The sequence below is a fragment of the Canis lupus genome, chromosome 15 (genome assembly GCF_048164855.1).
Source record: "Canis lupus baileyi chromosome 15, mCanLup2.hap1, whole genome shotgun sequence".
NCBI lineage: Eukaryota > Metazoa > Chordata > Mammalia > Carnivora > Canidae > Canis > Canis lupus.
In genome coordinates, this window is record NC_132852.1 from 43,926,003 (window position 1) to 43,949,893 (window position 23,891).

The 23,891-nt window shown below is 48.5% G+C and overlaps 1 protein-coding gene across 4 annotated transcripts in view; it reads right to left on the bottom strand.

Moving 5' to 3' along the window:
• Nucleotides 1-23,891, bottom strand: part of DPP6 (dipeptidyl peptidase like 6) — an 826,229-nt gene that overhangs the window by 232,037 nt on the left and 570,301 nt on the right. For all 4 annotated transcript variants that reach the window (XM_072776861.1, XM_072776859.1, XM_072776858.1 and 1 more), the window contains exon 5: nt 21,751-21,825. In XM_072776861.1, coding sequence (XP_072632962.1) covers nt 21,751-21,825 — 75 coding nt within the window. The remainder of the gene's footprint in view (nt 1-21,750; nt 21,826-23,891) is intronic.

Here is a 23,891-nt window from a genome sequence, read left to right on the forward strand (position 1 = left end):
CCACAGGGAGGCTGCTTTAAAAGTGCAGATCACCCATATTGTCTAATTAGGATGTTATTAACTACTAAATTGTTCTCAGCACAATTCATATGGTACAGTTGTGAACAATGTTGCTTTGCTCACTAGCTGAGTCATTTGTGTGTAGGACTCAGGTCCATGATTCAATAGTAGGAAGGCTTGCTTTTCCTCTGCTGGAGCTCACTATGCCCACCCTGGTGCCTGGAACCAGGTAACACACACTGAGGGTGCTCAGGTTCTGGTTGGCCAAGTCCTTGGGTACAGCCAGGAGCACCCTGTGGCTCCACAGCTAGCTCAAAGACTGGGGCCCAGAGGCAAAAGCCTGTTCTCATAAAATCTTAAAACAAACAAACAAATTTGGGCAGCCCTGGTGGTGCGACGGTTTAGCACTGCCTGCAGCCCAGATTGTGATCCTGGAGACCCGGGATCAAGTCCCACATCGGGTTCCCTGCATGGAGCTTGCTTCTCCCTCTCCTCTGCCTGTATCTCTGCCTCTGTGTGTGTGTGTGTGTCTCTCATGAATAAATGAATAAAATCTTTTTTTAAAAAAAAGCCTGTTCTCCCGAGCACAGGGTCCACAGTTTGTTTTCCCTTTACACATCAGTGGCACTCAGGGGCCCAGAAAGGATACATCATTTTTTTTTTTAAAGTCCATGCCTATGATTCCAAACAAACAGCTTACTAGGGCTGACAATCACTGCTCCATCTAAGTAAGTGAGATCAGTTCATAATCTGGGCAGCACAGCAGATGAGCACAATCGAATTTAATAGTAAGATTTCCCATATTTGGTTTTTCAAAGATTCATAGAAAAGAAATTATGCCCTGTGATCAAGCAAGGTAGTGTTCATGCACCAAGAACTATTAACAATGCAAAATGCATCATTATTCAGTCAAGATTGGAGCTGTTCTGCTTTCTTCCTGCCAATTAAATCAGAATCTAGCTGGACTGGAGCTATTAATATCTGATCCTCATAGAGTGAGGTAAACTACATGCATGCCCGATATGAAGGCAGCCGTTGGCACAGGGATGATGATTCACTTGCAGTATCTGTGCCACCTGTCAGGTGCCCCCACCCTGCATCACACCCCACAGGCTGCACATCACATGGTTAACCAAGGGACCAGAGCAGCTAATTGTGTTAGCTGCTTCCTCCCAGCCCAGCTCAGTCCCACACTTGGTGGGCTTCCCTCAGTGCTGTTTTATGCCGGAACCTGAGTATCATCTACAAGGATGAGAGAGAGAGAGATGTGTTTCTTCTCCTACTCAGGGCCCTCTGGTCAGGCTGTCAAAGGGCACATGAACTAGGAAATAAGAATGATCCTCAGCCCCTGGAGTGGGATTAACCTCCCCTCCTTTTTGCTCCTCCATGAAGCCATCCTGTTCAGGGTGGTTTGTGGGTGTACTGAGCAGCTGGGGGAAGGCAGTCGTGCGCATCAGCATGTGTGTGTTTACAGATGAAGTACTCAAATGTCACCCAGGGCACTCCGTCTGGAAAGTGTCCGTGGCCACACACCTCCCCATCCCTCCCAGAGGCCTGCACACTGGCCAAAGCTGTCATGAACGCCCCTCCTCAGACCCTCCCTTGCCACTTCCTCTGGTCTCTGCCTCTAGGTGACTTCCTCAAGGGCCCACCATGTCCTCCTCCCTCGGGGAGCCCACCTTCCTGCCCTGTCCTGCAATTGCATTTTCCTCTCCAGCTCTCATCACCCCCGCCCCCCGGCATGTTATATCCATTTATTCGTGGTCTCTTCCCAGTGGATTGTGAGACCCATGGGAGCAGCGACTTGGTCTGTCTTGTTGACTGCTGTATTCCTATAGCTCAAAGAGTGCCTGATATGTATTCCCGGCTTGATGGAGACGCGCCCAGTAAAGGAATGGGTGCTGATAAGGATCCCAAGGACATCAAATGGGCTAATGTCTTATTTTCTCACTGTGCTATTTTTAGTAACATGTTAAACCAATCTTTTTCCTGTTTCTCCTTTCATTTTCCTCCTGCTCCAAGTCATTACAAGCCATGTTTTTAAACAGAACAGACATGCTGGAGGATCTTGGAGCGCCACCCTATCATTGCTGTTTGGGGAGTACCACCAATGGTGGCTGTCCTCCTGTGGGACCGCTGATGGGGCCTCTCAGATCCAGAAGGTGAGGTAATTGGCAGATCCTGTCCTCAGGCCTGTGAGTCAGTCTACAGGGGGTCCTCAGAGGCCCTAGAGCCCGGTACCTCCACAATGGGAGCTGACATCTGATCCTCCCAGCCAGAATGCCAGTCTTTCTTCACATAAAGTCACCAAACACCTGTCACCTTCACCAGACTGTCCAGTGCCATCAAAGAGCACCCACATGCTCATCTGACTCCCTCCAGACCCACTCTGGCTGAGAACACCAAAGGCTGGCTCGCACTCCTCACACTCAGAATTCAACCCCCAGGCTCCTGCCTTTTCGAATCTGTTCATTGCAGGATGGCCTTTTCCCCTAAAGAAGTCCAGCCAGGGCTTGAAGCTGGTAATGGACCTGGGCAGCTGGGGCCTCCTCTGCTGGCAGTAGAAACGCTGATGCAACAGTGTGGCCTCCAACCTCGCAGCATGGATCCCAGTATATAGCAGGGCAGGCAAGGTGACCGGCACACACTCTCCATGGCCTATCCTTTGTCTATCCCCTTCCAGAAGGTCCTTTGTTCCTGACTCTCTTCCCAAAGAGAAGCCACCAAGAAACAATGACAACAGGACTCTGATGTGATAATCATTGCCACTGCCATGATTTTGGCTGCTGGCACCATCACAATTAGTAGAGTTGCTGCCCGCCATCATCCTTGTTACTGCTTTCTTCACCACCATCACCACCACCATCATTGTCATGACCAACACAGTTGCCATTACTGTAGCTATACCCAAGATTCAATTCTTTATCTTAATCCTAATCTCAAGCAGCAGCTCCTATTCTCAACCAAATACCTTCCTACAATTTGAAAATTCCCCCTGGGCATCTGTGATGGTGAATGAGCATCAGAGGGGAGACTGTGGCTGCCATGGCCTGGCTCCCCTCCTTGCCAGTGTTCTCTTGGCTGGAGTCTTTGCACCTCTGGTTTATAACCTCAATGCTAGCAAGTGCCAAGATGTCTCATGGAAGGCAAACCAACCACATTTTAATTTTGCTTCTGAATCTCAGCCTGTCTCCTTCACTGCTCTCCCCCAGGGCCCAGCACGTTTCTTGGGTCATCAGTCCCATCGTGTGGCCTAATGGGTGACACTGATTATGGCTGTCTTCCTCCTTGTAGAGGCCATCATTATGGCCTGGGACAGGGCAGGTAGTCAATAAACACTTATTAGCAGAATGGATGTTTTGGTTTGAGTAAAAAACAGAGTCTGTCTCATTAGCAAATGAAGGTCTATTTGCCAAGCTTGGCTCTTCCATTTCAAGTGAAAACATACCATGGAATATACTCTTGGTTTACAATGAATTTGAATGCTGTGATACTGATGGGTTCTAAAAAGACACCAGAAAATGATGTTCTAGCTTACGTGTGATGTAAAAGTGCAGGAAAAGGAAGCTCTGGAAAGGGACAAGAATTTACATTTTTATCAAAATAAAACCCAGAACTTAACCTAGATTTCTGTTCCTAGGCTCATGCTCTTTGGACTCTGTTCACTGCAGAATGGTTTTGCTACATCTCCACCCTCTGTGCTTTCTTGTACAAGGAAGGGTTGGGGCATTCTACTGGACCAGGGAGAGCTGTCTTGCCGAACAAGTGATGATCCCAGCTTTCACTGCAGGACCACCTGCTCTACTTTGCACATCTTATTTTTCTAAGTCAATGATACCTTGGAACTACAAAGGCTGTTTTTTCCAATTGCTGGTGGGGGTTAGCGGGACAGGTAGCTAAAGAAAACATGACCTTCCTGGTCCTGTCTTCCTTCTCTGCACACCCCTGCCCCACCAAGGTCACAAAACCTAAACCAATTTATATAAGGCGAGGATTAGATAGAATAAAATTTCCATGAAGAAAGAAAACTCAATTACTAGTTTCCTAATTCTCCTAATTACTTCATTAATTCAGAAACTTAACAAGTGAACCAAGGGTGACCAAGATCTTACCAATCTGGATACATATCCTAAAGCACTTGTTCAGCTGTCAAAGGAAAGGCTAAGGATACATAGAGCTATCCCCAAATATTTGAGGACCATGGAGTGACAGTGGAGGGAGGAATAGATCTGTTGCTGCTCTGAAACTGGTCTAATGTGGTAGCCAATAGCTACATGCTGCTATTTAAACTTAGGGTAATTACAACTGTGTAAAATTAAAAACTGAGTTCCTCAGGCATTTCAAGTGCTCTACAGAGCATCTCCAGCAGAGAGTCCCACTGGCCACGGCTGTGTGGAGGGAGGAACGAGATTCAGCAGACATGAAGCCCTACAAGATAGACTTAAATCGATCTAGCGAAGACGCTTGTGAAAATCACAACTGTTCAGCCTTGGGAGAGGGTAGCATATAAGGAAAGAATTTTGTAATGAAAGAAGAACAGACCTATAATAAGAGGCAAGAAAGTTGTCTCCTAGAGAAGCTGTGATATAGTGATGTAAATAAGTAGATCTACGTATAGTGATATAGATGACTGTCAACGTCCCTCCAGGATCAAAATTCTACAGTCCTATTCACCATAGAATACATTGAGTGCAGTGCAGGTGGACATATTCATATTGAGAAAGGGAGAGGAAGGGAGAGGTGAAGGCACCTGTACCACCCAATAATCCTAACCCAAGTAGAAGGGCTTCTGGACTGATCCAAATTCTTAAATGACATCCCACAAACAACACCACAAGCTGGTATTACATCCCACTCAACCCCACCAGCCCATGAGAATTAAACAGAAAGTAAAGTAAGCCTAGTAACACACACACACACTCAGATGACAGCTAAAAGAAAGATTTGGGCAGAGTCTCGTGCATCCAGATTCTGTTCCCTGTTGATAAATGGCTGGGTAAGACCTGACTAGCACATCAGAGTCCACCAAGCCTCCTGCTCATTCATGAGAATATGTGTGTCTGCTGAGTGTCCGGGTAACTGAGTGTATGTCAGAGTCCATGAGACAACAAATAGGGCCGATTATGAGCTTCAGACCCAGAGATCAAGTACCTATGATTATTTGAAAATCACAATTAAAATTTTGATTGAATTTGTAAGAACAGTTTTTAAGGAATGCACACATTATCAATTTGGTGAGGCCCATGGATATTCGATCTCAAGAGGAAAGCTAGCTCTTTTGTTTAGCTCAGCATTGGTGAACTTCCGGAGTCTGAGGTAGGCAGTTAAGAATGACCTGTTAGATGGCGTCCTAGAAGCCCTGTTGGATGGTGTCCTAGAACACAGCACAAGCTAATAAGGATGGCAAGGGAAGTCTCAGGAATGGGACACCTAACATATGGATCATCTTTCCTGTAACAGTGAGTGAGGTCACTGGACATCTAAGGTGGGTATCATCTCCTGAAGGGAGACAATCTACAACTAGCATCATATGCCCTCCCAGAGGAATCAGGAGGGACCCAGGAGAACCAGTGTCCTCTCTGTGATTAGGAATTCACATTTTCACAGGAATTCCACTGCCGGAATCTTCTAGAACAAGTCTTTTTGGCCAGTGTGAGACCCCGCCCTCCTCTGTGGGACACTCCTGGTTACAAGCAGTGATGGGGTGGTGTGAAGAGAAGCTGCACTGGTGAAGTCTGATGAGAACGCATCACTTCTCCACCAGGGCCTAGCGAGTGAGCCTGTGCCAGGAGCAAAGGCTTCAAAGGCTTGTGCTCTGCATCCCCCACCTGGATCTGTCTGCAGCTGCTCTCTGTGATCATCAGGGGGCACAGGTGTGGCTGGAAAAATCACTGACCAAGGCCTGGTCCCTACTCCGTTCCCACTATGGCTGATGAGAGCTGCCTATGGGTGTTTGCAAAGCTTGATGCCATCCACAATCCCGCCTCCTTGGATTTTGTGCCAAGCCTCCGGCCGGCTCCTCACACAGACAATCTGGAACAGATCAGCCCCACACACGTGCAAGCAGGCAATCTCTGTCCCATCTGCCAGCCACTGGGACGTGCCCACACAAAGCAGTGATGAGGGGAGACATGCCGGTGGAACAGAAAAGATGGCCCCGGGCGACAATGACGATCTTGGTCCTGACATTACCACCAGTGAGTCACAGGACTTTGGGCAGTCAGCCTCCCCTCTCTGGAGTCACCTTCCTTATTTTTGCATCTTAGGAAGGTCCACTGCAGCTCTGTGATGCTGTGGGCTGCGGGGATGAGGTGCTGGGGACTGGGGCATACAGGGCAGGTGCTCTCCGTGGAGGAGCACCCTCAGAAAGGGGTGTCTGTAGGCACAGGGGAGATGGTCGGTGTGGGGATGTGCCAACGGTCAGACCGCGGGATGCAGAGTCACCCCCGCAGCCCACAGGGGATGCCTACGGGAAGGACTCGGTGGGGCGCTGGGGCCCTTGTCTCAGATGATGGTAATAGCAGCCGACGTGGAGAGAGCTGGGCTCCAAGTTCCTGGGGCTGATCACTCAATTCAGTTTGAGTGGGAACCAGGCAGCCATGTACCACACGGGCCAGATGAGGACGAGGGCTCATGGGAGAGGGCCCCTGGATGTGGCCGGATGGGCTGCAGCACGTGACGCGTGACCGCTGACCCTCTGGGCCCAATGCTGGTGTCCAGATGACAAGTACAAGACCCGCCAATCCTCCAACTCCTGCGCTGCCTTTCGAGGCAGAATAAGGCCACGATTCAGCAGGAACTTAGATGACTGGTTCCTATTTTCCTCTTTCTTGATCCCATGGCTTTCATTGGTTCTTCTTTTTATCCAACCCATTTTTGCTGATCATTTCTTATCTGTGGGTGCGAAGAGAAACGGCCTGTGGGGAGCCGGCAGCTCAGCGGCAGGAAGACGGCATGTTAAGTGGTTTGCTGAGCTACACACGACGCCCGGGCACCAGGGAGCCTCCGTAAAGCAGTTAAATCTCAACGGAAGAGATCACCAGCGGCCCGAGGTCCAAAGGAGACGCACACAGAGAGGACAGCACGCACGGTGGCTTGAGATTCATTTAACCACGAGTTACAGCAAACCCGGGGCCGTGGCGTAGGCAGGGTCGAGTTTTCTAGCGCCCTAAGCCCAGGGGACGTGTCGGCAGCATCAGCCTGAGGGTGCTGCCCAGGGCCTGGGCGTCTCCTGCTTGGACACCTTGCCCGGGTCTGGTCCACGCTTGTCCCACATGCCTGGCACCCCGGCTTCACGAAGGCAGGGCTGTGGGGGAGGGAGGGCCACTCTGCGTCTCCCTCCAGGGAGCCAGGCTCTCAGACGTCCTGCTGTGTCGCCAGCACCACAACACGGGCGTCCTGCCGCCGCAGCCAGGGAGGTGAGTGGACGCCAGCCCGAGGAAGGGCCTGCAGCCCCGGGGAGGGTTCAACCACCTTGTCCTCCCCTTGTCATGACTCAGGCCCCTCTGACGCAGCACAAGGGGTCAGCCACAGCATGGCAGCCCCCGACCCTGCTTCGTGCAACCTCGCCTCCGTGCTTTCTCCCTGAACTGGAGGCTCCAGGGAAGACACCAGACAAAGTCCTTCCTCCCTCTGCTCCCTGCACTCATCCCACCTCAAGGCCTTTGCTCAGGAGCAATCTCCTGTCTGCTCCCTCCTCGTCTGTCCTGTCCATCCTCCTGGCCTGTCCCTCCTCCTCTGTATGCTCCTTCCTCCTGGCTTGTCCCTCCTCCTGGCCTCTCCCTCCTCCTGGTCTCTCTCTCCTCCTGGCCTGTCCATCCTCCTCTGTGTGCTCCTTCCTCCTGGCTTGTCCCTCCTCCTGGCCTCTCCCTCCTCCTCTGTCCACTCCTCATCTTGGCCTGTCCATCCTCCTGGCCTGTCCGTCCACCTCCTGGCCTCTCCCTCCTCCTGGTCTGCCCGTCCTCCTCTGTCCACTCCCTCCTCCTAGCCTCTCCCTCCTCCTGGTCTGCCCGTCCTCCTCTGTCCACTCCCTCCTCCTAGCCTCTCCCTCCTCCTGGCCTGTCCCTCCTCCTCTGTGTGTTCCTTCCTCCCGGCTTGTCCCTCCTCCTGGCCTGTCCCTCCTCCTCTGTCCACTTCATCCTCCTGGCCTCTCTCTCTTCCTGGCCTGTCCATCCTCCTGGCCTGTCCGTCTTCCTCTGTCCACTCCCTCCTCCTGGCCTGTCCCTCCTCCTGCCCACAGCTGAGATCTCCAGCCCCCTGCAGCAGCAGAACCTCATCCCAAAAACCCCTCCTTTGGGGTCCCTGCTAAGAGCTCCAGCCAGGATGCCCGCTCCATCCAGTCTGACTGTTTTGTTCTGTGTGGGTGACTATCTCAATCACATTGGAGTTTCTGAGGACAGAGGGGCCGCCGTCCACAAAGGCCTGCTGGCCTCCAACGTCATCAATAAGGACTCAGCCGCATCTCTCACAGCTTAAGCTGGTGCCCTGTGTTTCCACAAGGCAATAAGTAAGTTCTTACAGCAAAAGTCTCTAAATGCCCACACAGGAAAGGCAGTGTGATTCCAGGGAATCCCAAGACTTTTTTCTCCCTATCTGGTCATTAAAATACTCTCCTCTTTAAAGCTACTTTCAAAAGGTCACATACTGTTTGTTGCTATTTATTTGACATTCTAGAAAAGGCCAACCTGCAGGGACAGAAAACACACCAGCGGCTGTCCAGGGGCTACGGGTGGAGGAGACCTGACCTCAAAGAGGAAGCACGAGGGGATTTTCTGGGGGGGATGGACGGTGCAGCATCCCAACTGGGGCTGTGAGTTCTGCAAGCCTACGCAGGCCTAAAACTCAGAACTGCACACCAAGCAGAACCCAAACAAACCAAAAAACTATAAACACTTAAAAAAAAAAAAGAAAACCCCCATTTTTCATCATGCTACATGTCCTATACTTCCACACTAATGTCAGAGAAGGCATCTCAGATGGGTTGAGGGCTATCGTAACTATAAGACACCAGAGGCTGCATTTCTGCATGAATTCTGGGCTGAATTATTATAAACATCAGCTGCAAAGCTGATTCTTAAATATTTACGACATTACGAGTCTCCTTGGCAGAAAGGGCTTCACAAGATACTTCACAGAAACCAGGCATTATGGGCTCAGCTTAAAAAAAGTGCATTTAAGAAACTGAACTCCTGGAAGCTGACTGGTTTGTTGCCAGGACAGGTTTTGTGGACACGGTGGGCCAGTGGGCACGCACACACCGGTGCTCAGAGCCCCGAGTAGGCTGAAGCGGCCAGGAGAGCCCCGTGGCAGGGGGGTGGTTTGCTCTTCCCTTCCTTGACCGAACCCATGCTGGTGGACGGACCGTAACAGGGCAGCCAGGCTCCGTGCGGGCCGGTCAGTGAGGGCTTCATCGCAGGGCGGGGGCAGGGGGGCTTGTTGAGAGCAGGTGCCTCATGGAGAGGATGACCCTGGGTCTCCCAGGCTGTGGACTGGGCAAAGCAGATGGCCTCATGCACCCGGGTCTCCTGGGCTGTGGACTGGGACAGGACGTAACCCTGCCCCCGAGGTGTGGGCTGACCACGCACCAGGCCCCAGGCAGGGTACAGAGGACAAGTGCACGCAGGGGGATCACGCAAAGTGGGTGACCTGGGAGCTTCTATCCTCGTAGGCGACTACTAATAAGATCGAGAGAGAGGATTCTAGCTTTGTCTTGTTTTGAGATGGGGGAGAGCTGAGTAAACAGGAACACCTCGTGTGGGGGGGCTGCCGAGCTGGGGACAGATGGCAACGATTCAGGAGGGGAGCTGAGAGGTCGGTGGGAAGCCCAGCAGAAGGGGTGAGGAAAGGACGGGGGGCCCCGCCGGCGGGGCAGGGGTGCGGATGTTCCTTCTCTTCCACTCACTGCAGGTGTAGACAACAATAGCAGAACATCCTACCCCATCTAGAAACCTGGTGGGGCAGGTCGCCGGAGCCATTGCCTCTGCTCCCACCGGCCCTCCCTTCCTCCACAGAAGCGTGTGTCCCGCTGTGAACCGCCGAGCAGCACAGGCTCTGCACAAACACCCTCTGCCAGGCATCACTGCACCTGCCCTCGCTCCAAACCTCTGATGCTCAAAGCCAGCACTTATAAGACTGCTGTCAGCAGGGACGTGGGCAGGCGGGGGTGACGGAACCCTGGGAGGTGGCTGCATGTATCTCTAAGTCTGCATTTGTTCATAGCAGGAGGACACAGAGCCTGCAGCTGTCCTTGAGGACGGCAAGGCAGTGGGGGCCTTGGGTTCACCCCACTGCTCTTCCAGGGAGCAGCCCCTCCCTTTTTTTAATGGAACCGTTTTGCAAATGTATTTGTCAGAGACACACAGTTATTAGTGAAAAACATGCCATGGTCAATGCAGGTACAGAGGACGGGGTCTCGAATTGCTGGATTCTCATACAATCTTGGGTTAATTACTCGTCAGTGACTGTTTTTTCTTCTCAGTTTGGAAATTTTATGATGAAGACTAAATACCAGCTAATAACAATAAAGATACATTAACCGATTTCCTGCCCTGTTGGAAGAAATGATGCACCGGACACCCAGGGAAGACCCAGAAATCCTGGCTTATGACAGAGCATGACCAGGCAGTCAGGAGGAGGGCAGTGGTGACTTCCTGGGTCACCTTGGGACCTTCTGGGGAGACAGACTGTAAGCAGAGGTGACATTTATGGCCAGGTACACAAAACAAGCCCAAGTGCATCCTCTGGCAGTGCTCGCTTCTCGTCCAGTGGAGCCTGGCTTTCCTTGCACCTGCTCCTGAGGTTGCTGGGTGCACAGGGCTCGTTTGCTCCTTGGGGCATGCTGGCCCCACAACACCACTCTGGGCTCCCTGGTGACCATCAGCAGAGGACATGACTGACAATTAAATCCAGACGACTCAAAGGGCAGTTTGCCAACAGCATCCCTTTACCAGGCTTTTGAGAACACCCTGGGGTCTCCAATGGTGTCAAAACTCTTGGTTCATTCGGGGCAGGGCAATCAAGTAGAATTGATTATTGTGACATTATGTAGATTAAACTATGGGATGATTTTACTAACTCTTTCTTATTTCCTCATCCAGGAAATCATATAATCAAGCAAAGTGCTCACTAAACCTACTTAGGAATTTCTGTCCTTTCCTATTTCTTCATTCCAATGCTAAGAAAATGAAATCCTTCTTTTGATAATACATTATCTCTGGTAGTGGTTGTGGCAGTCAAAAAAAAAAATATTCAGAATCCTCAAAGCCCCAGATGAGTAGGTGAGGTGGGATGCTCGATTGTGGAACGATGCCTGGCTTGGGTTCCTTCCACCTCGAAGGAGGACTATCTTTCCAGTTTATAATTTCTTAATTATATAACAGATTGCAGAGTTGCTGCAGGAATAACACTGCTCACTCCTGCTCTCTGTTCTCCACCTCTGGTGGAGACATTGGCTATCCCTTCATGCCACCCAGGCACAGGTGCACAGGTGCACACACACACAGGAAATCCCACAAAAGCAAGCCCTTTGGTGTCTGTTATATTGGTGCCACTGTCCAGGAGAGGGGAGATGCTGAAAGGCCCAGGGCAGCACCCAATTTAAGGCTCATTCAAGCAACTCATCACTTCTGCTCATTAATTTCTACAGATTCAAAAACTGTGGTTATTGACTTGGCTGGAAGTCCCATCGTAGCAGATGCATCAATAAAACCTGCCAAGCCGTGATGTTCAGTGCACTATCACATGACAGAGCAACCCTGAACACTTTCTCTCCCAGTTTCGAAGGCTTTTTCCTACAGTGACACCCAGGAGCAAAACAACATGGAAAAGGGCTGCTAGAAAATGAAAACCTATTGTTTAACAGAATACAAAATCCCAAGGCACTTGCTGTGTCACGCACAGAGCGTTTATCATGGAGTTTTTCAAATCATGTGAGTTCCTTATTGTGGAAAATACTAAGAAGAAACTGGAGACATAATAAACTCAAAAAAAAAATCACATTCTGGAACGTCTATCTGTTCTCATAAACATAATAACTTTAGTTGCCTTTGAGCAGAAGCATGCCCTGACCTGTTTCCAGAAGTGGATGTCTAATTTTACTGCTGACGAACATGGCTGCATGTGTGATACTGTTGGAAAGACTCTGGATGGTACCTTTGTGGAACATTTTATTAAACTATCTTCCTGCATGGCAGGTGGAACCCAGGATCACAAATGGAACTGGTCCTACCTCGCAACAATAATGAATTCCTTCCAGTTTTTAGTAACAACCAAAAAAAAAAAAAAAAAGAAAAGAAAAGAAAAGAAAAGAGCTCCAATCACCAAGCAGCAGAGATAATGATCTCTGGTGAAAGTCTCTGAGCCCTTAATTGTTGTTCAAAAGGCCCTGGTAGCTCAGTCCTAATATTAATCAGCTTTGTGTCTCCGCATATAATTGTTGCTAACGAGCTCACCCACAATAATGGGCTGCTAAATTGGAACGGAGGAGCACATCTTTCAGGAGGAATTTGAGTCATTCTTCCCCTCACCACATGACAACGATGGGCGTTCATAATAGAAGCAATTAAGTATTCTCTGTAATACCTCACCATGTCACTCAGCAAACCCCATTTCCACGCACATTTCTTCATTTCCTTTTTAAAAATACTTTTATTTATTTATTCATGAGACACAGAGAGGCAGAGACACAGGCAGAGGGAGATGCAGGCTCCCTGCGGGGAGCCCGATGTGGGACTCAATCCCGGGACTCCAGGATCATGCTCTGGGCCAGACGCTCAACCACGGAGCCACCCAGGCGTCCCTCTTCATTTCCTTTATTCTCAGTGACACAAACTTCATGCATGAACCTGGATGACCCAGAGACCCTGCAGGGGCCGGTGGCCTCTGGGAATGACCCTTGTACCATCACTGCTGCCACTCACCTGGGGAAACCGAGGCTGCCGCCCGTCTCCTCAAAGCTGCCTCTCAGCTGCCCTGCCTTCTCTGACCTTCCACTCGCTGCATCCTTCGAGATGCCTGCCCAGTGGTTCGCAGCCATGCGTGTCCTCCATCAGTGTCAGGAGCACTGGCCTGCCATCCTGCAGCTGCATGTGCCCTCCTGCCACCTGTGCTCACCCCCCCACACACATCGCAGATTTCTGACCCCCTTCCTGCCCACCTGGCCTCCCTCCATGACCCCATGAGGCTCCGTGGCTCTTCCAGAAACCACGCCTTCCAAACAGCTTAGCTCCCCATCTCACCCACCTGCCAGGTTTCCAGCCCCAGCTGGTACCAAACATCAGCCCCAGCGAGCCCGCCGTCCATCAGCAGTCAGACAGATGGGGCTGGCTTTCCTGCAGCCTGAGACCACCAGCTCCCTTCCAGCCATGCTCCCCAAGCCACCCACTCCTCTGTCACTACTCTCAGCAAACGGCCTTAGGTCACAAGTTTTTGGGAAAACTAAGAGAATGCATCAAAAGGAACTCAGTGATCCAGCACTCTGCCTAAGAGACAGCACTCGGTCTCCAATTACATCCTCCCTCCTTCCTCTACCACCACATGCAGGGGCCCTTTCCCAGAAGCCAGAACATTCTGAAGAGGGTGCTGTGAGTTCAAAGGCCTTGGGGTCTGCAGGGGTGTGGCACGTTAGAGCCGCAGAGAGAAGGCTGCTGTGGCCAGACACAGCAGGCCTCAGGCCTCGGCACAAACCGGCTTCCAACCGGCTGTGCTGAAAGCCACCGGCCCAGGAGGCTGACCTAACATTTCAGTCTAAGGAGCATCTGGCAGCCTATGGAGACCAGCCCGGGCAGGGAGCAAGAGGAGAAGCAGGAGATCAACCAGGAGGCTACACAGGCAGCAGCCAGCTTGCCACGCTAGGAGAGGAGAGGCTTCCTGGAGCTCACAAACCACAGCACGCTGGGCCATCGGCCACTCACGCTGCAGGCCCCGCCCTGCTCCAGGCTCCTGGGAATGGTTCTTCCACCTGTGGGGATGCACCGAGAGCCTCCTTCTGCAGCACTCCACAGTTCAAACCAGTATGTTAACCCCCTGTGGGGTTGTACCCTAAGTATTAATCTTTAGACTCTGTGATCCATGGATTATTTCAGAGAGGTTAGACCCCCTGTTTCTCCCCTGCTGCCAGAGCAACACGTGCAGATACCACACAGGTCACCTTAACCATGCTTGCATTTTGTTGAGAAAAGAACAACTGGGGGCACCTGGGTGGCTCAGCCATGGAGCATCTACCTTTGGCTCAGGGTGTGATCCCAGGGTCCTGGGATTGAGTCCCATGTCAGGCTCCCCTCCAGAAGCCTGCTTCTCCCTCTGCCTGTGTCTCTGCCTCTCTGTGTCTCTCATGAAAAAAATAAATGAAATCTTAAAAAAAAAAAGAAATATATCTCCTTTTGTTACCCTTGGACAGATATTTCATGGGTTCTTCTCAGGAAGGAGGAATGGGACCGTGAACCATGAGACCACGCTCTAACGACAGCTGTGTTAGCTGCAGCGCAGGAAGTCATGTACCTGTTGTTACATAAATTAATTTGCAATAGAGTTATCCCATGACCATGGGGCCAATAATTTATCCCTGATCCCATATATTTATAAAGTCTCAAGTTATTTTTAAAAAATGAACTCTCCTAGATGTAGGTGATGGGTAGCTCCAGCTGACAGGTGCACTGAAGGGTCAGGGCAGGGTCACCTCAGCAAACGTGCCCAATCAGGCCTGTGTTTGAGTGCTTCTCAGGCTTACCCTGAATTATAAAGGTTCACGGTCCCTTTGGCGGCAAAACTGGGTGACACGACCTCACTCCAAGGGCAGGAAGGGGGCAGAAATTGATCAAATGTGAAACTGCTTCAAATTTCTGCAGTGAAAAGCCCAGCCTCACATCCCCTTGTCTCAGGCTGGAGCAGGATAAACCTGTAGGCACAGGGAAGCAAGTGCTAGAAGCTGGACAACACACCTCTCTCAGCCATAGAACGGGGTCCAGGAAGCTCGGGGACCATGGGGCTTCCCGTTGTGACACCAGCTTCTACCATCCACCTCGAGGAAAAACAGAGATGATAGAAGGTCTAGAAGCTTTAAGCGCTAGAGACTCAGGGGAAACCCTGCCTTCTGCTTCTGTGTGATGGGAAATGCCCCAGGCTGCTCACCCCCTCAGATCGATCCCCAGACCTCTGTGCAGAGGACGTGGGTGGGCAGGGGCTCTGGAGGTGGCCAGAGACAGAAAACTAGGCGGCAGGCCGCCTCTAGCAACACCATCTGCATTTAGAAGAGCCAATTACTTGCCACTGTGCAAAAAGAACATAATAATATTTCTTTGTACACTTGCCTTTTCCAGCAGAAAACTTGAAAAGCTCTTTACAGTTATGTACCAGTAAGCCATGAGAAATATGTCTACATTTAATGGCTTAATGATTTCTCCTGCATTCTAATTTTACTGATGAATTTGAGATTCTGAAAGTAGTGTGGTGTGTGTGTGTGTGTGTGTGTGTGTGTGTGTATAGACATGAAAAAAAGTTTTCACTCGGATTCCTAAGAGGATCATAGTAATACTGTGCTTCCATGGATTTATGTAACATCTTTATGCTGTGAGTTTGAAAATATAATAAAAATAAAATAATAAAAGGAATTACACAGAGAGAGAATCCACTATCTATCAGGATCTGGGCTAGGCATCTTCTGGCATGATTCGTTTAATTGCAGCGTGACCCAGACTGGGCGGTTATCATCCATTCCAGTTTCCATAATTGGTACCATGATATCCCCGAGTCACTAATGAACAACACCATATCCCCACCTCTCTGATGAAAAATTAAAGTGGCCTGGCCCCTCTCGGTCATCAGCGAGTCGCTTGCAGAGGAGTGAGGACTGTTCATGTTGCTGCCCCCAGCCCAGCTCTCCCTGGGCTTCTCCCAACTTCTTGGGACTTTGAGGGCTGGGGAGGACAGGAGGTCATCACACTCTGCAGGCAGGTGTCCTGGGTCCCTTAGCAAACTGCACGATCATCAAGTGCCATGTAGACACGAGGAAGCACACTTCCTTACTTGTGATGGCAGCAGCTCTGAAGGGTTCCCAGTGACCCCCTACTCCCCACATTCACTCCCTGTGGAGTCCTCTCACCTCGTGACTGGGCTGAGCCCAGTGACAAGAACAGAATCAGGAAGGCATGGCTGCCATCAGGTCATCAGCACAGGGACTGCTGCCTGGCTGACACCCGGCTCTCCTGCCTGCTGCTCTGATGAGTCACTGCCCCCAAACTGCAGGTATGCAGCTGACCTGGTCTTGTGCTAGAGGTGGAGGGAGACAGGCCATAAAAGATCTTCCTTTCTGAGTAGCTGACAATATAAAGATGGGCAAATAAAACCAGTTTGTGCCAGACAACTGGGAAATGATGCGACACTGCAATCAGTCTGAATAAATGAGAGGAAGACACACACAATTTATATCATACGGTTAAACTTAAAATATCCCTCCTTCAATTCTTCTTGTTCTCAAGACACCCGCTTACTATCCAGTAGCCAAGCTCCTGGACCATCTGTTCTTGTTTCCTGTTCTCTCCCAGCCACTCTGCATGGACAGCCCTAGCCAATGCTTCTACTCCAGCCCCTGCCAATGTGGTTGATCACATGCAACCTTCAAGCAACCTCAGATGGAAGCAGCTGGAGGGGGCCTCACCCTGGCCCTGGACACAGCCAGGCAGGCTCTCTGTGCTCAAAAATATACAAGCCAGGGATCCCTGGGTGGCTCAGCCGTTTGGCGCCTGCCTTCGGCTCGGGGTGTGATCCTGGGGTCCTGGGATTGAGTCCCACATCAGGGTCCCTGCATAGAGCCTGCTTCTCCCTTTGCCTAAGTCTCTGCCTCTCTCTCTCTCTCTCTCTCTCTCTCTCTCTCTCTCTGTCTCTCATGAATAAATAAATAAAATCTTTAAAAAAAATATGCAAGCTAGAAGTGCAGCTGCTGGCGCCCGTCAGGTTGGGCTACCCCTTGGGGGTGGAGGGCGGAGGCTGAGGGACAGTGCTTCCTCTGCCAGCCCCCCATGTAGACTTCCAGAGTGCACAAAGCTCCGCAGAAGGTCTGAAGGCATCCAGAGCAAGTTGGGTCACCATGGTGACCAATCTGATGGCACAGCCTTCCCCTTGGAGCTTAGGGGAAAGGTGCAGGACACAGACATAAACTGGGACGTTAGCATCTTGTGGAGGGCATGTGAGCCATGGAGGGGTGAAACTACCTGGGGAGAAGAAAGAGCTGCTGGGTGCTGAGCCCAGGTGCTGCGGCAACATTTCGAGGCCACAGTGAGGGCTTTCCCTCCTCTTAGGAGCACTTCCTTCTTGTTACCTACAAGATAAGATGCTTTGTTGCCTTTTCTCCTGTCCTCTCTTCTTACTCCTTAGAAGGTTTATCCTTTATCACCTTTACAATGTATTGAATTTCCTCAAGACCGGGTCTCATGGCTGCTTCACTTCCATGTGTTTCCTGTAATTGGCCCAGTCACACCCAAGGTTGTATTTTCCTCCTTTAAGTTACTGACTTTTAGGGTTCTCTCCATTCCAGACACTGATTACAAGAGTCACACCCATCTTTCCAGCTACTTACTTGTAAATTGTAAACTGTCGTTAAATGCCCCAGAGTCACCTGAAAGCAAACCTGGGGCACCTGGGTAGCTCAGCGGGTGAGCGTCTGCCTTTGGCTCAGGTCGTGATCCCGGGGTCTCAGGATCAAGTCCCACATTGGACTCCCCACAGGGAGCCTGCTTCTCCCTCTGCCTGTGTCTCTGCCTCTCTCTCTGTGTTTCTCATCAATAAATAAATAAGTAAAATCTTGAAAAAAAAATGAAAAACAAAAACAAAAAAAAAACAAAAGCAAACCCTTTTTGAGTGAACAGCTCAAGATTTGGCCACCCTTCTCGTGGAGTCAAACCTGATGGGTAAGCCTCGTCTTCCCTCTAGCCCCTCTGGGCTTCTCTGTACCTCTTATTCCCCATGCATACTCAGGCCACAAGAACTCTTCTGAGTCCAGCTAAAGTTTCAATTCCTTCTAGAAGCCTTTCCAGGTCTACCTAATGGGGCCCAAACTTTTTGTTTTACACTCATGAAACTCCTCGGGGCAGTTGTGCAAGAGGCATTGGTTGCATGCTTGCATGGCTCTGGTGCAGGCCCTGTGATGTAAGCAGCGTATCTCTTTTGCACAAATGACGGCCTAGTTTTTTTCTAAATAAAAGAATCACTGGAGACCTCACCGTGGACTAGAAGAAGCTCAAATCTTCCTAAGGAAAGAGAGGGACACTGTTGTCAGAGTATCTATGGTTTGCCAGTTAAGTGCTTCCCATGTGCTACCAGATTCAGTACCTACAGCAGCGTGGCTGGATACACACTGACCCCTTGTTTAAGGCAAGAAGCCAGGCTCAAAAGAGGCAGCAGACTCTCGAGATACACTCTCGAGCCTGGGGCTCTCCGACTTGCAAGTGCACTGTGGGCAGCAGCAGAGAGAAGCAGCAATCAGAAGCATTACAGTTTTCCTAATGCAATGTACAATATTTGAATTTTGGGGGTGGAGCTGTAACCCAATATACTGAAATTTTATTGCAAATGATACATTTGTTCTATCACATGAGAGATGCCTGGTAATTGGAATTAACTCTGTATGTCCTACAGAAATAATTTTTATGATTATCTTTTCAAAGAAAAGGTGAGTTAGTTCCTAGAAAGAAAGTATCCTGGCTGCCACTGAAGCACACAGATAAGAATGTGATAAACACGGATCCAAAGACAGAATTCTAGTTTCCTTACCACTAGGTAGGAATCACATGTTGTAAAACCCATTTGTGAAATGCTGTATAACCCTCTCAAGAATATATAAGTTTCAAAACATCCTGCAGTAAAGAAACTTATTTAATTTTAGCTAGAGTTGTTAGATGTATTTGAATATGGAAACTATATTCTTATATAAATATATATATATCTCCAGGGATAATTATACTAACACTAATACACTAATATACTGCAGTATTACAGACCTAGATCCTTCCCTTGCAACCCACCCTCTTTTCTAAAAAAATATCTGCATCTCAGTTTACTCACGAGGAAGTTACTCCTAACACCTAACTCCAAGTCTCCTGCAGAGGACTAATGTTTCCTGCAGAACACAACACTTGCTCAGTCGTACGTACGGGGACTGCTCACTACTTGACAAGGGGGGGGGGGTGGTGTCACGCCTTTGATTCAAGCTTAAGGTATCCAATTCTAGGGACTCCTGGGTGGCTCAGCATTTAAGCTTGCCTGCCTTTGGCTCAGGGCGTGATCCTGGAGTACCGAGATCGAGTCCCCTGCATCAGGTTTCCTGCATGGAGCTTGCTTCTCCCTCTGCCTTCTGTCTGTCTGTCTGTCTGTCTCTCTGTTCCTCATGAATAAATAAATAAAATCTTAAATAAGATAAAGTATCCAATTCTACAGATTTTTTACATAGCACACATTTTCAATACTTGCATTATTTTTGTGGTTCACTAAATCCACTCTAAATTTCTTACATTTTCCTTCAGTTGAGAAAACAAACAACACAATCCTACTCCAGAGGCGAACAGAGGCTGCGTAGTGAGAGAGGGCTCTCTCAAGGTTCCTGTTTATCGCCAGTGTTCTACATGGAGAAGACTCATATTTAGCAAAGCACTCTTTACCAAAACAGTCATCACTTGGAAATGGAGCCCAGGACACTCTTTCAGAAGGAGCAGAGGAAATTCAAAGAAAAGTGGTGGCGAGTTCTACCACACGCAGAACCACAGAATCATGGATGAGCCCACGTGCTCCCATTGAGCAGAGATTTGGGAGAACGAATTCAAAACTCTGTTCTGTAAGGCTTCTAGAAGCAGGAAGATTTGGGAGAACAAAGATTCCTTTGGTAAGATTTGGGAGATCAAATATACAATTTTGTTCTGAAGGCTTCTAGCAGCAGGAAGCTCCGTACCACATAAAGGTAATCCATTTCATCATAGGGATGCTCCCATTGTCAAACAATGCTCTAGTAAGATGACCTGATATCTGTCTTTCAATGTTTTTCTTTTTCTTTTTAAAGATTTTATTTATTCATGAGAGACAGAGAGAGAGACAGAGAGAGAGACAGAGAGAGAGAGACACACACACACACACACACAGGCAGACACAGCCATGTGGGACACAATCCGGGGTTTCTGGGATCACTCCCTGGGCCAAAGGCAGACACTCAACCGCTGAGCCATCCAGGCATCCCTTTCAAAGCTTTTCTCACTTGGGTGTTGGCTGTGTCTCCTGGAGAAACCCAGGACAACGCCATTACCCCATCCCTATGAAAATCCTTCAAGCATCTACTAAGTTTTTCTCTTATTCAAGTGTAGAGATTATATTTTTGGTAGCTTCCATGCAAGAATCTGAAGTACTGTGTGATCTGTGTCCATCATATATCCATGTGCTTGAAGCTTAAAGAGGTGAGTGTAGGGGTGAGTATAGAACATACAGAATCCCAAGGCTAAAGGTTGCCTTTTTTTTCCACCTCACTAACCATCTCCAAACCAACAGATAAAGATGACCAGCTGCTCTACAGGATGTGAGTGGGGAAAATGAAAACTTTTATGTGATGGGCATTAAAAAAAATGAGAAAATGGAAAAGTGAAAAGAGGGTTTTTTTTTTTGTTTGTTTTTAAAGATCTACATTTCAAGGAAAAAAACAGGAAATCTCTAGTAAATCATCCGGTAGTTAAGTAACTCTTAGAAGAAATTCTGAAAATTCTAGGATTGGACTTAGATTTCCACGTAAACCAGTCTCCCAGCTGCTCCTGTGGAGTATAACTCAAGAAGCTTGCCCTCCTCCTGCCCGGGCAAGAACCTCTCAAACCCACCAAGAAGCCATTCAAGCTGCACTGACAATGCAAAGCTCAGAGAAGCATCACAGAACTCTGGACAGAATGGTCTCAGAAGAACTGGAATGGGAGTGCAACTCTATCTTTTACCTGCCAGAGAAGAAAGTTCTACAAATGCACATTTCTAAAGTTGCTAATCTCTTGTAAGCTGAACATCTGCTTCACTCATACAAATAAATTTCACCTTCTACCTCATTTAAAATTAAAGAGCCAAGATGAATTTTAAAATATGAGCATGTTAAAAAATAAAAAGACACACACACACACACACACACACACACACACACACACAAAGGTAGTTGTAGGCTGCTGCTAAAGCCCAGGGTAAGATTTTATGGAAAATCCTGGTGCAGTTTTATGGGAGACTCATAGAGGAAGTGCTAAAAAACAGGGATTTATATAATGAAAGTGATATTTTAAGTCTTCTCTAGAATACTACAATGGCTAGGAGATAATTAACATTTTATTTTAGTTTAGGGAGAACCTGGCAGTTGCTTTTTGTTCTCAGGATAAAATTTATGGTATGATTGAGAAAATGGGAAGAAAAATGATTGCACAAAAGAGTAAGATAAATCTTTATAAAAAGACAACTTCTCACCCTCTCCCTCAGGAAAATCCTATGAAATTGCCCAGAAAAGGAGATATATATATATTTTTTTCTGCCAAAGGGATTTTTATACCTATTTTCTCTCCTAGGTGGCAGTATGGCATAAAAAGACACTAACTCAGGCCGCCCCCCCCCCCCCCCCCCCCCCGCCCCCGGCCTTTTTTCAGGATTCCAAGATCACTAAGAATGATGGTTCAAGGGGAAATACTTTACTAAGGTCTCAAAAGAGAGAAACGTTTTTTTGTTTTTTTTAATATATAGGCAGAAAAGAGTGGTACTCACTGGCTCCACGTTGTATGAAAACAGAGCATACTCCTTATCTGGTGAGATTTCGTATCGGATGGCTCTTAATGATTCCTAAAAGAAAAAAAAACAAGAATTTTACAGTGTTATGTAGAAATGACATAGCTCAGACTTTTGTGGTGAATCTGTACTTTCTGGTGCCATTTTCAAAATCTGCTATGAAATTTGTGTGCGGTGAATGCCCTAAAGTATATTAAATGATGGCAGTAGCCTTTCTTTGCTGAATAATATAATAATAATAATAATAATAATAATAATAATAATATAGTAGGTTGATACTTTTTCACACTTTATTCATTTTTTTATGTTACAGCAAAGCAATACTCGCTGTATCTATAAAGACAAATCAATGGAAGAAAAGATGAAAACCAGTAATCTCTTCCCTGCAAGACCCCCTCCTCTCTGTATCTTTAAACACACGTTCCCTTGCTCATTTGTACACACTCAGAAACGTACACGAAACAGACTGGTTCCCAAAGAACATCACACTCTACACAGTACTTTGCAGGTGCCTTTTCACCATCTACGATGATACTGACCCACAAACTGGCCAGTGTGCAGAGGACTAACCATGGTTCTTCCTTCATGTTTCTTCACGGCACACAGGCAATTTGACAGAAATGGTATCATCAACAATGCAGTTTCCTTTCATTTCCCTCACCTTGCCTGCATTCACCCTGTGGTGCAGACCCCCACACCCACTTGGAAGAGCCCTGTCAGCCTGGTGTGGGCCACCTCTACCCACGATCATACGACTACGTGCAAACACACAGATGGTAAGCACGGTGAAAAGTGACACCACATCACACACATCTCTCCTCCGTGCAACAATTGCTTTAGCCTGGATTGCTTGGTCTTTAGAGCTTGCAAAGTACTCTATGGTGTGGCTATACCTTGATTTACGCACTCAGTTCTTACTAAAAGGCAGTCACAGAAGATTTTTGGTATTCATGGCAGCTACTGGAAAGTTCTGGAAAGTCTCCACAAACTCTGAGTTAGAGAACACCAAAGCAAACTGTTCCGAGGGGAAATGCAGGGCCAGGTTTTGGCGAGGCTCTGGTCACAATACTCTTGTCAACGAATCCATACGTAACCCTGTCTCATGTGTGTTTCGGTTTAAAGACATCTTATTGAATATATGCTGTTGATTCATCGACGCTGAACTCGCAGGGACAGCGAGACATCACTTGCATCTGAACGGAGCTCCCCTAACACAGGTTTTCTCCATAAGGCACATTACAGGCTTCTTGCATTTCGGCATTATCCTTGGCAGGTCATTCCAAACAGCATACTCTCCAAGAAAAAGCACAAAAATGTGGAAAACACAGCACTCCATAGGCCACGCCTGCTAAAAAACACTTGTTCGCAGCACGAGATCTGGAACTCAGATGTTTTTGCCGTTATACACACGTCTGGGAATGACGGCACAAGCACCATGAGTGTGAGTCTGGACATCACAAACGCATTTTTAGCACACTGGCGAGCCCGCAGACACAGAAGCCGTGCAGTGGTAAGGAGCGGCTGTCATGCGTTTCCAGGGTGGTCACGATATGCAATGTTGTAATAAAAACCCTTCCCCGTGTCTCTTGACTGGTGTGTGTGAGGTTTTAAAAAACTTTTTAAAGGATAGATATCTAAGGGTGGGTTGATGATTTACAAGTTTTTTTTTTAATGCAAATAGATATTGCCAAATTGCTTTTCAAAAACGTTTTTGGAATTAACAGCCTCACTACTGATGAGTGAGTGCAGCCTTTCTCCCTGCTCTGGCAGCAGGAAGCACTGCTCTATATTCTTCAGCTTGACCCTCTGCACGTGCGGTGCTGCCTCACCGGGAGCTCAGCTCATACCCCCCTGCTCCGGGCACATTTGATCCTCACGGGGTATGTGTTTGGCAATGTGGATTTTATCTCTAAAAAACTGTCCATCCATATCTCCTTGAAGGTACGCGCTATGCTCTGACTTCTCTCCTACTTTTTCTGAAGTTCAGTCCCACCACGTTCTCATCCCCACTCAACCCAAACTCCTCTTCTCAAGGTTACCAGACACTAATGTGCTTAATGCCATGATTTCTTAGCTCTCCTCTTGGCACACCTGACCACTTTCTCCTCCCCAAAACCCCG